General features: G+C 30.2%; 1 protein-coding gene and 1 long non-coding RNA gene across 2 annotated transcripts; both read right to left on the bottom strand.

Annotated features, from left to right (window-relative positions):
• Positions 1–1,404: 1,404 nt before the first annotated feature.
• LOC135133629 (uncharacterized) lies at positions 1,405–2,124 on the bottom strand. Its single transcript, XR_010281182.1, has 3 exons — positions 2,031–2,124; positions 1,599–1,818; positions 1,405–1,536 (listed from the first exon to the last, which is right to left on the bottom strand). It is a non-coding gene; the product is annotated as an uncharacterized LOC135133629 (long non-coding RNA).
• Positions 2,125–5,136: 3,012 nt separating this feature from the next.
• Positions 5,137–14,356, bottom strand: LOC135133645 (chymotrypsin-1-like). The gene is made up of 3 exons (XM_064062100.1): positions 14,292–14,356; positions 14,065–14,242; positions 5,137–5,707 (listed from the first exon to the last, which is right to left on the bottom strand). The coding sequence occupies exons 1-3, from the start codon at positions 14,347–14,349 to the stop codon at positions 5,191–5,193; spliced, it is 753 nt and encodes a 250-aa protein (XP_063918170.1). The 5' UTR covers positions 14,350–14,356; the 3' UTR covers positions 5,137–5,190.
• Positions 14,357–15,108: the final 752 nt, after the last annotated feature.

Genomic DNA, 15,108 nt, shown 5'->3' with positions numbered 1-15,108 from the left:
AAAACTAAAAAGACACGCTTTTATTGCTAATCGAACTAAAAACTAGAAAATAATTTTTAATGACAGAGTTTAATATTACAGTAGTAGAAGATCAAACAATCAATCATAATAAATCACCTCAAATTAAAATTATAATAAAATTTAAGTTATTAACAGAATAATTCAATTCAGAGTAAAAAGCGTGGGGTGCTTGATATTTTAAATATTACAATCATTCTATTGGCAACTATCTATGAGAGGATAGTTATGAACCGCAGTAAAATGCACCCCACGCTTTTTACTCTGAATTGAATTATTCTGTTAATAACTTAAATTTTATTATAATTTTAATTTGAGGTGATTTATTATGATTGATTGTTTGATCTTCTACTACTGTAATATTAAACTCTGTCATTAAAAATTATTTTCTAGTTTTTAGTTCGATTAGCAATAAAAGCGTGTTTTTTTAGTTTTTTAAACTATTATTTATTTTTCATTTTTTAGTCTGCGACAAATTCATAAATTGGGGAATTAATTACTTATTTAGATTTTTCTAGAAAGAACCACTCAGTGGTCTCCGTATGATCGATCAACGGGAATTAGTTCGAAATCAATCGCCCTCACGGACCAACGGGACACAATTCATCATTGTGGTTAGTTTTACCCCCCAAATAGTTAATTTTCCTCCATGTTTGTATTTCTGAATCAAAATTTGTTATCTTTATTTAAGTTGGTGAGAATTCATGATTAGATATGTTTTAATTATAATTAATTCCTTCTTTACCGACTGTAGAACCAAAGCTATGCAGAAATTGTCCTTGAAACAGAAATAATCGGTATAGATCGGTATAATCGACACGGAGAGAGATAACCGTGGTATATACTGACACAATTAGCCAATAACACGTGACGTCACGCTGTGGCGGGAACTCAGCGTTTGACAAGCGCCGTGAAACTTCGTAAGCGACAATGTTAACATTTTCGCATTTTATTTAAAAGTGTGGATATTTATCTAGAAAATAAACACGTCAGTAGCTTCTTTCATATCTTTTCTGTGTATCAGGGTGCTTTTTTTGGCGATTTGAGTTTAGAAATACATAATAACCATAAAAATACAGAACGCTGTTTTGGTCTGAATTCCTCGTCACCCAAAATACATCCGTGTGTTTTAAGCGGTAAATCGGAAATTAATATTTTCGTTTGAGGTTAATGTAACGGGTTTAAATGAAGATGTGTGGTTTGTTTTTAAAGTATGGGTAATTTAAACGGCGTAAATCCTTATATAATGAGTGCAAGTGATTTTAATTTGTGTTTAGACGATGTCCCTACCATAACAATGAATACCATTCTAAACTTTTTTATTTTTGGAATAAGTAAAATAACCCACAATGAAATTCGTGCATTCAAAAGTCTAGAGGCGTTTATTCAGTTTTCTCTTTTTTAAATGACTGTGTCTTTCAACATTACAAGTATTATGAGTGAATTTATTTTGATATCCTAAATTTTGTGATGGAACATAATCAGGCTGGTCCACATCCGACAAATCTGCAGGTTTACCTAAAACAGCATCAATGTAGTAATTTATTAGAAACTGTAAACCTAATAGGTAGTTACTGTACCTAAAATAAAATAATCCGAACAAATATAGGAATACTTTACTTTGGCTTCGTTAAATCCACTCGTTTCAAGGCTTTTAACCAAAGCTTCCGCCTTTTCCCCATCCTGTACATATTTACCTGTATTGTTGCTAATTGCTGGGAAAGGAAAATAAAATTTGTCCGTATTTCTGGTGCTTCGATTCGCGCAACCCACAACAGCACAAAATTTAGGCATTTTCTCCTAAAATACAAAACATTATAATATTAAGATGCTAGTGTATTTAAAAAACATTGATGTACATTAACACAGAATTAATTTGCAAAACAAATAATATAAGATGCAGCGAAATTAACCTGTACATCACATTGGAAAACATTATTTTTTAAGGATATTTAAACGTTATGGTGCGTTTTACAGATATCTACACAGTCTAGAAACTGTAACAAACTTACCAGACTATAAAAACACAGTTGACACACTCTCAAATTTAAATGAATTCCGAAAATATTAGCATTGACTCTTATGAGGAAACCAGCTAGTTGTCAAACGCTGCCATCTTGATGACCTCGGATGACGTCAGTGTATTTGGCTAATTAAGATGGGATCAGCCATTTTTGCACACGTTTAGTTAATTAAAAGTCCGTTCTTGTTTTTTTCATTTAATATCCGTTATTTGTATTTTAATCAAGACTATAATTACAACGAAGAGTAAACCAGATACTACAGGCATGCGCAGATCGCGCGCTAGCTTTATCTCTTTTACTCCACTACACAGGATCCATAAAAGAATTTATAAATCCTGGCGGTCCTAATAAGGATAATGGGAAACTGTTATCAAATTATTGCATTGTCATCGATCCTTGAGACGTGTACAAAGTTTCAAGATGATCAGACTTTTAGAAACCGATGAAAATTAAGCTCAAAGATTCCGTTACATACATAGATAGATACATACAACCCAAGCTAATAAAAAGCGTGATAAAAAATGCATATTATAGACCGTAAACCAAGTTTAACGATTTTCTAATCATTAGACTAGTTCTTTACTTATGCTTTATTCTGTGCATTTCTGTTTCTAATTAAGATAAAAACACTTATCTAGTGACGTCTATTCATAGATTTAGATAAGTTACCAAAGTTAAATAGGTAATTTTAATTGTAAACTTTTATTTTTCCACATTAACTTTTGACGTTCAAAAAGCAAATTAACGCACAAATAAAACCATGTACTTCTAATACGACCTATGTAATTAACTCCACTCAAAAATTTTACAGATGATGTCACCATTAATTTGATGACGTCACTTCAAAATTTAGTCCCCCACTAGTTTTATATATGTGTCTACCTCTAAAAAACAAAATTCGATTTTCGAACACACACATAAATTTAGTATAAAATTTTATGCTATTTTTTTATTATTGTAATTCATCTGTTCATTCTCGCCAACAATTTAATGGGGCAAATAAAAATTTTTGCGGGAATGAACAGAATATTTTGTTCAATTGCGGCTTATTCACAATTTTAGTCATCTTTTTTGAGGCGATAAACTCATTCAGATTAAACAAATGTCTACATAAACATTTTAAACACTACGCATATTGCTGAGACCACTTTTCCCGTTAATAATGTGTTGTAAATATATTTTACAATGTCCGTACTTGTGCAGAGACGACTTATGCGGATATATTTGTGATGCTGGAGCATCAGGTCCCCGAAGTTAAGGAACCCCTTCTGGCCTAAATGTAATGGAAAATAAAATTTATTTGTTTTTAATTTGGTTATTACAAAAATATGATCTCGTCTGCAACTGACCTTTTGTTGACACATATGATTTCGAGATTGTGCATAAAGTGGTGCCTCCTAAGTTTTGTTTGTAATATCGTTTTTCATTCTTATTTTGCTTTTTTCATCGATTTGTAACACACACTTTTGAAATTATTAAAAATATTTACAAAATTCGCAAAATCAAATTTTATAATTTTTCGAAAATGTGGAAACAACTTTCGACTAATTTTTGTTAAAATACCTACCCTGTTGCACAGTGCGCAGCAGTAACGACGTACTCGTCATTAATCAGCGACCCACCACAAATATGGTGATCATCTATATCTCTTAGAGACACCACGTAAGGAAACTTTTCTTTGTTACCCTCGGTGCCACCAACAATTCTGAACTTAACTTCGTCGTCGGTGTAGATACGAGGAAAAGCTGGAAGTATATTGTAAGCAACGAAGGAGTTTCAATTTTTTCTCCTTACCCAAAGAATAGATTATTACACAAGTGAAAAAGTAAGCGAAAATACCTGTTTCGTTCATTTTTACTATAAATATTATTATAGAAAAAAGTGTTTTATCTGGATAAGCAACAAACAATTGCTGCTACTACGACCCGATAGTGTTATAGTGCAGCTAGTGCTCAAGAAGTTTATATAGTTGGTGACTATTTTGCATTGATAAATTTAAAGTAATTCAAGTATCCTGAATAAATAGGTTCTAGCACCCCATAAAGATAGTGTATCTTTCATTTCTATTAGAATATTACCCTATAACCAACTAAACTAAAACGTGTGGTGAAATAAAATTGCAAATATTACTTTAGTTATTTGATAAGTATCTATTTACATGCAAAATATCAAATTAATTATAATAATTGTATCTTCACACTTACTTTATTGAAAATCTCGTTTAAAGTGCCCGCCATTTTTGCTTTTCAATTGTCATTCTTTGACATTTATCAGTGTGGTTTAATCACCGACATTCTGATTCCTTTCCAAAGATAACTCGATTACAATTTATAAAATATAGCCCCTACAAGCGATGCAGCAACCCTAATGTTAATTAGTTTATTATACACCGAGTTTGAAAACGAATTGATCCTATAAGACGATCTGCCCCCGAGTAGGTACCTGAAAGATGATTTACGACAGGGTTATCTATACTAGGCCCAGAAGACTGGAAGTAATCAATATTGCAGTGCCATAAACACGGAATAACACTTGGAAATGTACAAAATAAAACATGAACTATGTATTCAAAGTTTCCAGCTCTGCCGCTCTTTCCTTGACATAAATTGTAATAAATCCGCCGAAGCGAAACCAAACTTGTTTCGTTTCCCTGGTATTTGCTTGTTTTTTTCTAACTTATTGTACCACAAAAATTAGTGCAATCAAAGAGACGTCCTTAACTAGTTTTTAACCAACGTGTTGTTACAATATTTTTCGATGATCGGAATCTTTAAATTAGAAAATAAAAATTAGGTTATGCAACCAAATATACAGTTATGGTCGTGTCCGTTCCCCCATTTAATAGTGCAAAATTGACAGATTATAGTCAAAACAAAACAATAAATATGTTTATGTGAGATAAGGGAAGACAAGAGTGCTGTCAGACCATAACTGTTAAATATTCATTAAATTTATACTAATGCAAATTTTTGCAATAAACGGACTTGCTGAAATATTGCTTGGTATTTGTGAATATTAACCTAATGTATTTTCCTACCTGTTAAAAAGCTGTAAAAAAATTATTTTGTAATAAAAGTAAAACTTGTGTGTTTTTATCTTCGTTTTATATTTATTATGCTACTACATCAAATTCCTCTAATGAAATAAGCTAATGTATTATTGAATCAATCCAATCGTTGTAGCAACTGACGGCTGTGAACGCGTCAGGTTTCCTTGTAGCGCATGGTTTGCCGAAAGACACGATTCCTGCGAACTTATTTTCACAGATTAAAGGTCCTCCAGAATCCCCGTGACACGCCGCGTTTCCTTCGCTACTGGTGCAGATTAGACGTGGATTATACATTTCTTTCCATTCTTCTTCGCACTTTTTCGGATTTACAGGTTGCACTGGTGCTATTTTAAATTTATTCGATAGGTTGCCGCCTGCTTCAGTCAAACCCCAGCCCATTACGTAGCACGGATTTTCGTAATCCGACAAATTGGTTTGCATTCTAGCAGGAAATGAAGATTTATAAGTCGTTTCTTTCTCTATTTGTAGTATTGCTATGTCATTTCTGACCAACTTCGGGTCGTAGTCTGGATGCACATGTATGGAAATTACTTTGTGAAGGGTTCCACCTCGGTCCAGGGAGTCGCTGCCAATAACCACGTATTTTTCGTGTCCACTGGAAATTATCGCTGGAATTAGCCAGAAATATCGATCTCTACCAACAATTTATAACGTTACCTCAAAATTTTAAATAGAAAAGCTATTTAAATTTTTTTATATTTTATTTTTATAAAATAACATGCATATTATACACTTTAAACCAAGTTTGATGGCTTTCTAATTGTTAGTCTAGTTCTTTACTTATCTTTTATTCTGTGCATTTCTGTTTCTAATTAAGATAAAAACACTTACTGAAGTGTATTCATGGACTTACGTAAGTTACCAAGGTTTTAAAGGAGGTCATTACGTGCGTCAACCAAACTGTACTTTTTTATTTTTTTACATTAACCTATAATGTTCAAAATAGGAGTAAATTAAACACAGTTAACTTTACTCAAACATTTTGCAATAATTTGATGACGTCACCTCAAAATTTACTCCTGTACTTGTGGTTTATGAATCTATCTTGAGCTTTTACCCATCTAAAACAAAAAGGCAAACTGCTATGAAAATAACACGAATGCTGTGGGTTCGATCTCATCATGTGACTGGTACTTTTTTTTTCTAAAATGCTGGATTTGTTTGATTTATAAAAAAATACGTCAAAGCACATGAAACTAATTTTCTTCAAAAGAGATAAATTTTATATACATATATGAATATAGACATAGACATTTATTTAAAACAACATAAATTTAGCATAAAATTGTGTGCTAGTTTTTATTTTAATTTTAATTTATCTGTTTATCCCCGCCCATAATTTGATGGCGTAATTAAAATTTTTGCCAGGATGAACAAATAAATTTTGATTGCGAACTACACAGCTATGAGTCCAGTAATTTCGAATATTATCTGGCAGTTATTTTATTAGACAGACACCGAAAGACGACAAAGACAGAAAGACATAATTGCATAAACTGTGAAATGTCTATAAAACATGAAATCAGACATTTACTAAAATGACAGTGCTACACATGGAAAAAAAAAATTAATTTTAAAATCCCGCACTCAGCTGGGGCAAATTAGTTTGAAAACTTAATTTCAGGAAGATTCAAACATGTTTATATTTTGAGCAAATTTTCGAATTGAGACTATATCAAATTATCTTAGTTAAAAAAGTTCTAATAATTCAAAAGTTATAAAAATTAAAACATTGCAAAATTCTGTTGAAGAATGAAAATTCGAGAACTGCGCAGATTCCACAAATAGTCTAAATGCCTGAAACCATGAAAATTTCTAAAAAATCTTTATGAAATTCCCACTGTTCCTACCCAATTTGGAAGTTCCAAAAGTGTCAAAAATTCTCGTAAATAGTAAAACATCTTAGAACTTTCAAAAATTCAATAAACCAAAAAATTTGGAAAAACTTGAAAGATTCTACAAATTCGTAAACTTTGGTAATGCCAAAAAATACAAAAAGGTTCATATTTTCCGAAAATGCAGCGACTTAAACAATTTCAAAAATTGCAGAATCTATTAAAGAACAGAAATTTGAATACTTACAGATTGCAAAAATGTCTAAATGCCCGAAATTTTGAAAATTTCTAAAAAAACTTAAAATTCTAGAAATCCTGAATTTTAAAATTGCTATTTATTTTAATAAATAAAAATTCTAAAATTCCAAAAAGGTGGCAAATAATAAAAAAACTGCAATACTTAGAAGTTTCAAAAATTCACACAATTCCAAAATTCAGTAAACCAAAAAATTCTAAAAACTTTAATTCTATAAATTTTTGAATCTTCATAAGCCCAAAAGCTATAAAAAGATTCATATTTTCCGAAAATCCAAAGACTGAAGCAATTTAAAAATTTGTGAAAATTACAAAACTCCTAAATATTCAGAAATTATAAAAATTGCAAAAATCTATGGAAAAATGGACATTCTAGATTCCACAAATAGTTTAAATGCTTGAAATTATAATTTTTTAATCCTAGAAAATTTACAACTTTCCAAAGCCTTAAAGATCTAGAAACTTCAGAATTCCAAAAATCCAGAAATTTCAAAAGTATATAAAATTCTAACAACTTTAAAATATCAAACCATTTTTTTTAATAAATAAAAACACTCAGAAACTCCAAAAAGCTCATAAATGGTAAAATTGGATATTTAAAAAATTCAGTCAATTCCAAAAATTCAATTAACCAAAAAATCTAAAAACTTTAAAGATTCTACAAATTCCTGAAACTTCATAATGCGAAAAAATACAAAAAGGTTCATTTTTTCCGAAAATATAGACTTAAACAATTTCAAAAACTACGAAAATATAGACGTTTTAATTGAGAAATTATAAAAAATGAAAAATTGCAAAAATCTATTAAAGAATGTAAATTCGATAGACACAAAAGTTCTAAAATCTCTAAAGATTTTACAATTCTTAAAACTTCATAATGCCAAAAATTACAAAACGGTTCATCGTTTCCGAAAATTCAGTAAATATAAAAATTAAAAAATTGCAAAAATTAACTAACAATTTAATTTTTTTTTTTCATTATAATTCGAAAATTCCAAAAGGGCCATAAATAGTAAAACATCTGTAAGGCTCAGAAATTTCAAAAATTCAATAAGCCAGAAGATTCTAAAAAACTTTAAAGATTGTATAAATTCCTGGACCATCATAATGCCAAAAAATAGAAAAAGATTCATACTTTCCGAAAATATAGAGACATAAACAGAAATTATGAATACTTACAAATTCCACAAATATTCAAAATGTTTGAAATTAAAAAAAAAAATAAAAATCCTAGAAAATTCAAAACGTCCAAAAGTGTCAAAAATCTGGGAACTTAAAAATTTTAGAAATCCAGAAGCGCCGAAGGTGTCAAAAATTCTAGGAATTTTAAAATTGCAAACTATTTTTTTCTGAATAAAAAAGCGTCTTAATTGTAAAAAAACTGTAACTTAACAGTAAACCAAAAAATTGGTCTAAAGAGTTTAGACAGTACTTCCCTCGCTGTCGGAAACTTGACGACTGCATGCCTATTGTGTTTTTTTTCTCATTACATTTTTGTAGTGGGAATTTAAAAAAAAATTGCGATGACGTCATCAACATTTTTGCAAGGACACGTATATCAGTTGGGATAGATGTAGTGTAATACTAAGAATAAAATTATTATATTCTCAAATTTTCGGGAAAATGAATTGGGTCGTTTGAATATTGATTTGTAATAATCAATAAAATAACGAAACAATTTACTCACGTATACCTACGTATCAGAGGCAACTGAAAATCGTGTATGTATAAACATTGTTAATTTAAGATGACAGGCGTAACAGCATACGTGAGAGCCAAACACAGAAACTGTAAACAAAACGACCGTCGGTTTTATTGCTTCGACTTCCGCTTATTATATAAAACATTGGGTTTTATTTTAATTCTTGACGGTGAAATTCACAATTGGTTGATTATAAACATGTCTATTTCACATTCGCGGAATCAAGTGAACGCATAAAACAAATGCAGGTCTGTAATGTTAAAGTCGATGTAAATAAGCGTGCTACCCTTGTTTCAACCGAGTTTTTCCTTTAACAAATTTTGTGTCTACCAAATTGGGTTGGTTGGGGTGTAATACTAATAATAAGTGTTGCCTTTAATTTAATCAATAAAATAAATTGACTTCATTAATTTTTTTGAACCACCTCTTAAGAAAATCTAAAAAATATGAATGGAATGATAAATCACAAGTACAAACTCATCGTATTTTTTGCATTTTAGATAGGATTTATTCAGCAAAATTTAAGGGTGACGTCATCAATTTTTTTAGGAGGGATGAACAAATACATTTTGAACAAAAGTTTACCATGCTTATAATAACTTTAAAATATTCCCAAGATTTCAAAGCATTCGGTTTTGTAATTCCTGATTAAATCGATAAAATAAATTCACGCCTTCATTAATTTTTTTGAGTCACCCTGCATATGCAAATCCAAAAATATGAATGGAATGATAAATCACAAGTACAGACTCATCATATTTTGTACATTTTAGATACGATTTATTCGGAAAACTTTTGAGCTGACGTCATCAGTTTTTTGTAGAAGATAACCAAATATATTTTGACTAAAAATTTATTATGCTCTTTATAACCTTAAAACATCTGCAAGATTTCAAAGCATTCGGTTTTGTAGTTCCTGATTAAATCAATAAAATAAATTTACGCATTCATTAATTTTTTTGAGTCACTCTGTATATGCAAATCCAAAAAATATGAATGGAGTGATAAATGACAAGTACAGGCTCATCATATTTTGTACATTTTAGATATGATTTATTCGGCAAACTTTCGAGCTGACGTCATCAAGTTTTTGGAGGGGATAAGCAAATATATTTTGACTAAACATTTATTATGCTCTTTATGACCTTAAAACATCTGCAAGATTTCAGAGCATTCGGTTTTGTAGTTCCTGATTAAATCAATAAAATATATTTACGCATTCATTAATTTTTTTGAGTCACCCTGTATATGCAAATCCAAAAAATATTAATGGAGTGATAGTTCACAAGTACAGACTCATCATATTTTGTACATTTTAGATATGATTTATTCCACAAACTTTTGAGCTGACGTCATCAAGTTTTTGGAGGGGATAAGCAAATATTTTTTGACTAAAGATTTATGATGCTCTTTATAGCCTTAAAACATCTGCAACATTTCAAAGCATTCTGGTTAGCAGATTAAAAATTAAATTTCAAAATGTTGTTTTATAATTTTGATTTTTTTTCCAAAAATCTGGACGTTTCGGGTGAAAAGTCGATTCAGAGTTGTAAACTACATGTGTAGGACTATGTTATTTTATACAATTGAAAACCCATTTACTATGTACAATTTTGAAGTGACGTCATCGCTTTAGTGGTGGGGATGATTCGACAAATTTTGGTTAGCGTTTTACCATCTACATGATATTCTTAATATAAGTACAAAATTTCACAACAATCGGTCGAGTACTTTCGGAGATTATCTGTCTAATAAAAATCCGTGACAACAGACGGACAGACGGACAGACGGACGGACAGACGGACAGACGGACAGACGGACAGACGGACAGACGGACAGACGGACAGACGGACAGACGGACAGACGGACAGACAGACGGAAATGGGAGACCTATTTCTTCGTCTTCTAGGGGTCATGAAAGATCGAGAAAACGTAAAAGTAGAGAGTCGGCCGACGGACTCGATTACAATACTTCCTTTGCTTACGCTCGGGAAGTAAAAATTGCAAAAATCTATGGAAGAATGGACATTCTAGATTCCACAAATAGTTTAAATGCTTGAAATTATAATTTTTTAATCCTAGAAAATTTACAACTTTCCAAAGCCTTAAAGATCTAGAAACTTCAGAATTCCAAAAATCCAGAAATTTCAAAACTATATAAAATTCTAACAATTTTAAAATATCAAACCATTTTTTTTAATAAATAAAAACACTCAGAAACTCCAAAAAGGTCATAAATGGTAAAATTGGATATTTAAAAAATTCAGTCAATTCCAAAAATTCAATAAACCAAAAAATCTAAAAACTTTAAAGATTCTACAAATTCCTGAAATTTCATAATGCGAAAAAATACAAAAAGGTTCATTTTTTCCGAAAATATAGACTTAAACAATTTCAAAAACTACGAAAATACAGACGTTTTAATTGAGAAATTATAAAAAATGAAAAATTGCAAAAATCTATTAAAGAATGTAAATTCGATAGACACAAAAGTTCTAAAATCTCTAAAGATTTTACAATTCTTAAAACTTCATAATGCCAAAAATTACAAAACGGTTCATCGTTTCCGAAAATTCAGTAAATATAAAAATTAAAAAATTGCAAAAATTAACTAACAATTTAATTTTTTTTTTCATTATAATTCGAAAATTCCAAAAGGGTCATAAATAGTAAAACACCTGTAAGTCTCAGAAATTTCAAAAATTCAATAAGCCAGAAAATTCTAAAAAACTTTAAAGATTGTATAAATTCCTGGACCATCATAATGCCAAAAAATACAAAAAGATTCATACTTTCCGAAAATATAGAGACCTAAACAGAAATTATTAATACTTACAAATTCCACAAATATTCAAAATGTTTGAAATTTAAAAAAAAAATAAAAATCTTAGAAAATTCAAAACATCCAAAAGTGTCAAAAATCTAGGAACTTAAAAATTTTCGAAATCCAGAAGCACCGAAGGTGTCAAAAATTCTAGGAATTTTAAAATTGCAAACTATTTTTTTCTGAATAAAAATTGGCAAAATTCGAAAAGCGTCTTAATTGTAAAAAAAACTGTAACTTAACAGTAAACCAAAAAATTCTAAAACATTAACTGTTCTACAAATTTCTGAACCTTCGTAATGTCAAAAGTGAAAAAAAGGTTCATATTTTCCAAAAATCCAGAGAGTCAAGCAATTTCAAAATATGCGTCATATAAGTCATAATTATTCAGAAATTATAAATATATATTTTATACAAAAAATTGCAATACTTAGAGAACTCCACAAATTCCACAAAAATTCAAATGCTTGAAATTGTTTTTTTTTTAATCCTAGAAAATTCAGAAGTTTCAAAAGTCTCAAAGAACTAGAAACTTTAAAATTCCAAAAAATCGGAAGTTTCAAAAATGTCAAAAATTTTAAAAATTTTATAAATATCAAACTATTTTTTTAATAAACAAAAACTGGAAAACTCCAGTCAGTCATAGAAATTTCAAAAATTCTGACAACCCCAAAAATTTAATAAACTAAAAAATTCTAAAAACTTTAAAGATTCTACAACTTCCTAAAATTTCTTAATACCAAAAAATACGAAAAGATTGATATTTTCGGAAAATGTAGAGATTTAAACGATTTGAAAAATTTTGAAAATACAGAACTTGTAAAAACTGAAAAATTGCAAAAATCTATCAAAAATCGAACACTTCATAGATTCCACAAATAGCCTAAATGTTGAAAATTTCTAAAAATTCTAGAAAATTTAGAACCTCCAAATGTCTCAAAAATCTAGAAACTTTAAAATTGCAGAAATCCGAAGTGTCAAAAATTAAATTTCAACATTTTTTTTAATAGATAAAAATTCCCGAAGGGTGGTAATTAGTAAAAAACTAACACTTAGAAATTTCAAAAATTCGATAAACAAAAAAAAATCTAAAATAAAAAATTCTACAAATTCCTAAAACTTCATGACGCCAAAAATTAAAAAAAGGTTCATATTTTCTGAAAAATCCAGCGACTAACGCAATTTTAAAAATAGCAAAAATTACGAAAGTTCTAATTCAGGAATTATAAAAACTTAAAACTTGCAAAAATAAAAAAATATTGATCCCACAAATAATAATCTAAGTGCTCGAAATTTGAAGAGTTCTAAAATACCGTGAAAAATTCGGAACTTCCATTTTCAAGAACCGATCCCAAAAACGCACTCAATACGAATCGAAAAACTTAATTTCACAAATATTGAAACATGTTTATTTTTTAAGAAAATTTTCAGATGGTCTTTTCTTTCAATCAGTTTCCCTAATTCGAACCTCCTGAATAAGACTCTAGGGCCACAAAAATTGTAGAAAGGCCCCTGATTTTCGTTTTATTTATTTTTTTGATATTTAAATCTCCCGAAAATGACATTGTCCGATAAATGTGTATGTGGATTCTAAACGGACATAGGTACATAGCTGAAAATATACTCCAATACCCAAAAAACTATAAGAAATCGAATGGGAAAACCCCAGAAAATGTTCCCTTTGTCCGTTCAAATGTAATGTACCCCTTGAGAAATTAACAAAATTTAAAAAATATATAGCCTGGTAATTTCCTGCAGGATAGAATTTAAGAAGGAGAACTACGTTTCTATACGTACATTGTGGAAGAAGGGAACAAAAAATCAAGCAATATAGGCTGCAACACGGCTATATTGTGCAGAATTCAATATTGCTCGAGCTTTTATTGAATCGGAGAAAACTGAGTGAATAAACCACCAATAAAAAGATAAATAATTTAGGGACAAATTTAATATAAAGTTTCTCTGTTTCTCTTTAGCGTTAGTGGCGAAAGCCGTCCTGATTAAAGAAATAAATTAGTAGATGTTAGTACAGAGAGTACTAAACATGAAAATTTCACGACAATGTTAGTGTATGTACATCATCATAAAGCCTAATTCACTCTGTCCCATCGCGTCAGTAAAGCTATAAATTCCGAGTGAAATTTTTACAATAATAGACCCAACATTTGTTGATACCTCCAAGCTGACGCAGCGTATCCTTGGCAATTCATCCAATTTAAATTTTATAGCACTCTCCATAACGACAAGCTGCGCCCCAACGTTATTAAAATTTTGAGTCCATTGTAAATATATCACTGGAATTTTATGGCTTCACGACAAATATTTTTTTTACCTACCTTACTACACAGTGCGCAGCAGTAATGACGTACTCATGGTTAATAAGCGTGCCACCACAAAAATGATTATTCTTTGCACCTCTCAAAGACACCACGAAAGGATAATCTTCTTTGTTATCCTCGAAACCACCAACAATTCTGGCCTCACCTTCGTCGTCGGTGTGACTAGGCGAAAAAGCTGGAAGTGTACTGTATGCAATGAACGAGTTTCAGTTTTTTCTCCTTACCTAACGAGTAAGTTAGTACACAAGTGAAAAAGAAAGCGAAAATACCTGTTGCGCTCATTTTTACTGTAAATATTGTTCTACGAAGAAGTGCTTTTATATGGATAAATCACAAACAAATTGCTGATAGTGCGATCGATAGTGATGTAGTGCTCCAGAAATTTACACAGTTGGTGGCTACTTTGCATTGATAAATTTAAAATAATTCAAATGTGGTGATTAAATAAGTTCTGGTACCCTAAAAAGACAATGTATCTTTGATTTCTATTATAATCACATCTACATTAACATATCACGTATGGTGCAATACAATTACAAATGTTAGTTTATTTATTTGATAAGTATTTATTAACATACAAGATATTAAATTATTTATAATAATTGTATCGTCACACTTACTTTATTAAAAATCTTGTTTAAAGTACCCGCCATTTTTGATTTTCGATTGTCATTTTTGACACATCAGTGTGATTTAATCACCGACATCCTAAATCCTTTCCAAAGATGACTCTATTACAAATTATGTTCTTTATAGAAATGTCAACTTTAGTTCTAAAATATAGCCCCTAGCAACCATAAATGTTAATTTACCTTGGTTTGTTGCACACCGAGTTTGAAAGCGAATTGACCCTATAAGACGATCCGCCTCCGAGTAGGTACCTGAAATATGATTTACGATAAGGTTGTCTACAGTAGGCCCAGAAGACTGGAAGTAATCAATATTGCAGTGCCATAAACACGGAATAACACTTGGAAATGTATAAAATAAAACATGAAGTACGTATAAGTATGTAAGTTTCCAGCTATATCGCTCTACCGG

The sequence above is a fragment of the Zophobas morio genome, unplaced genomic scaffold (genome assembly GCF_036711695.1).
Source record: "Zophobas morio isolate AGI-343-1 ecotype UQ-CSIRO unplaced genomic scaffold, CSIRO_AGI_Zmor_V1 ptg000022l, whole genome shotgun sequence".
NCBI classification, from domain to species: domain Eukaryota; kingdom Metazoa; phylum Arthropoda; class Insecta; order Coleoptera; family Tenebrionidae; genus Zophobas; species Zophobas morio.
Note: the sequence above shows the minus strand (reverse complement) of the source record. Positions and strands in the feature narration are given on the sequence as shown.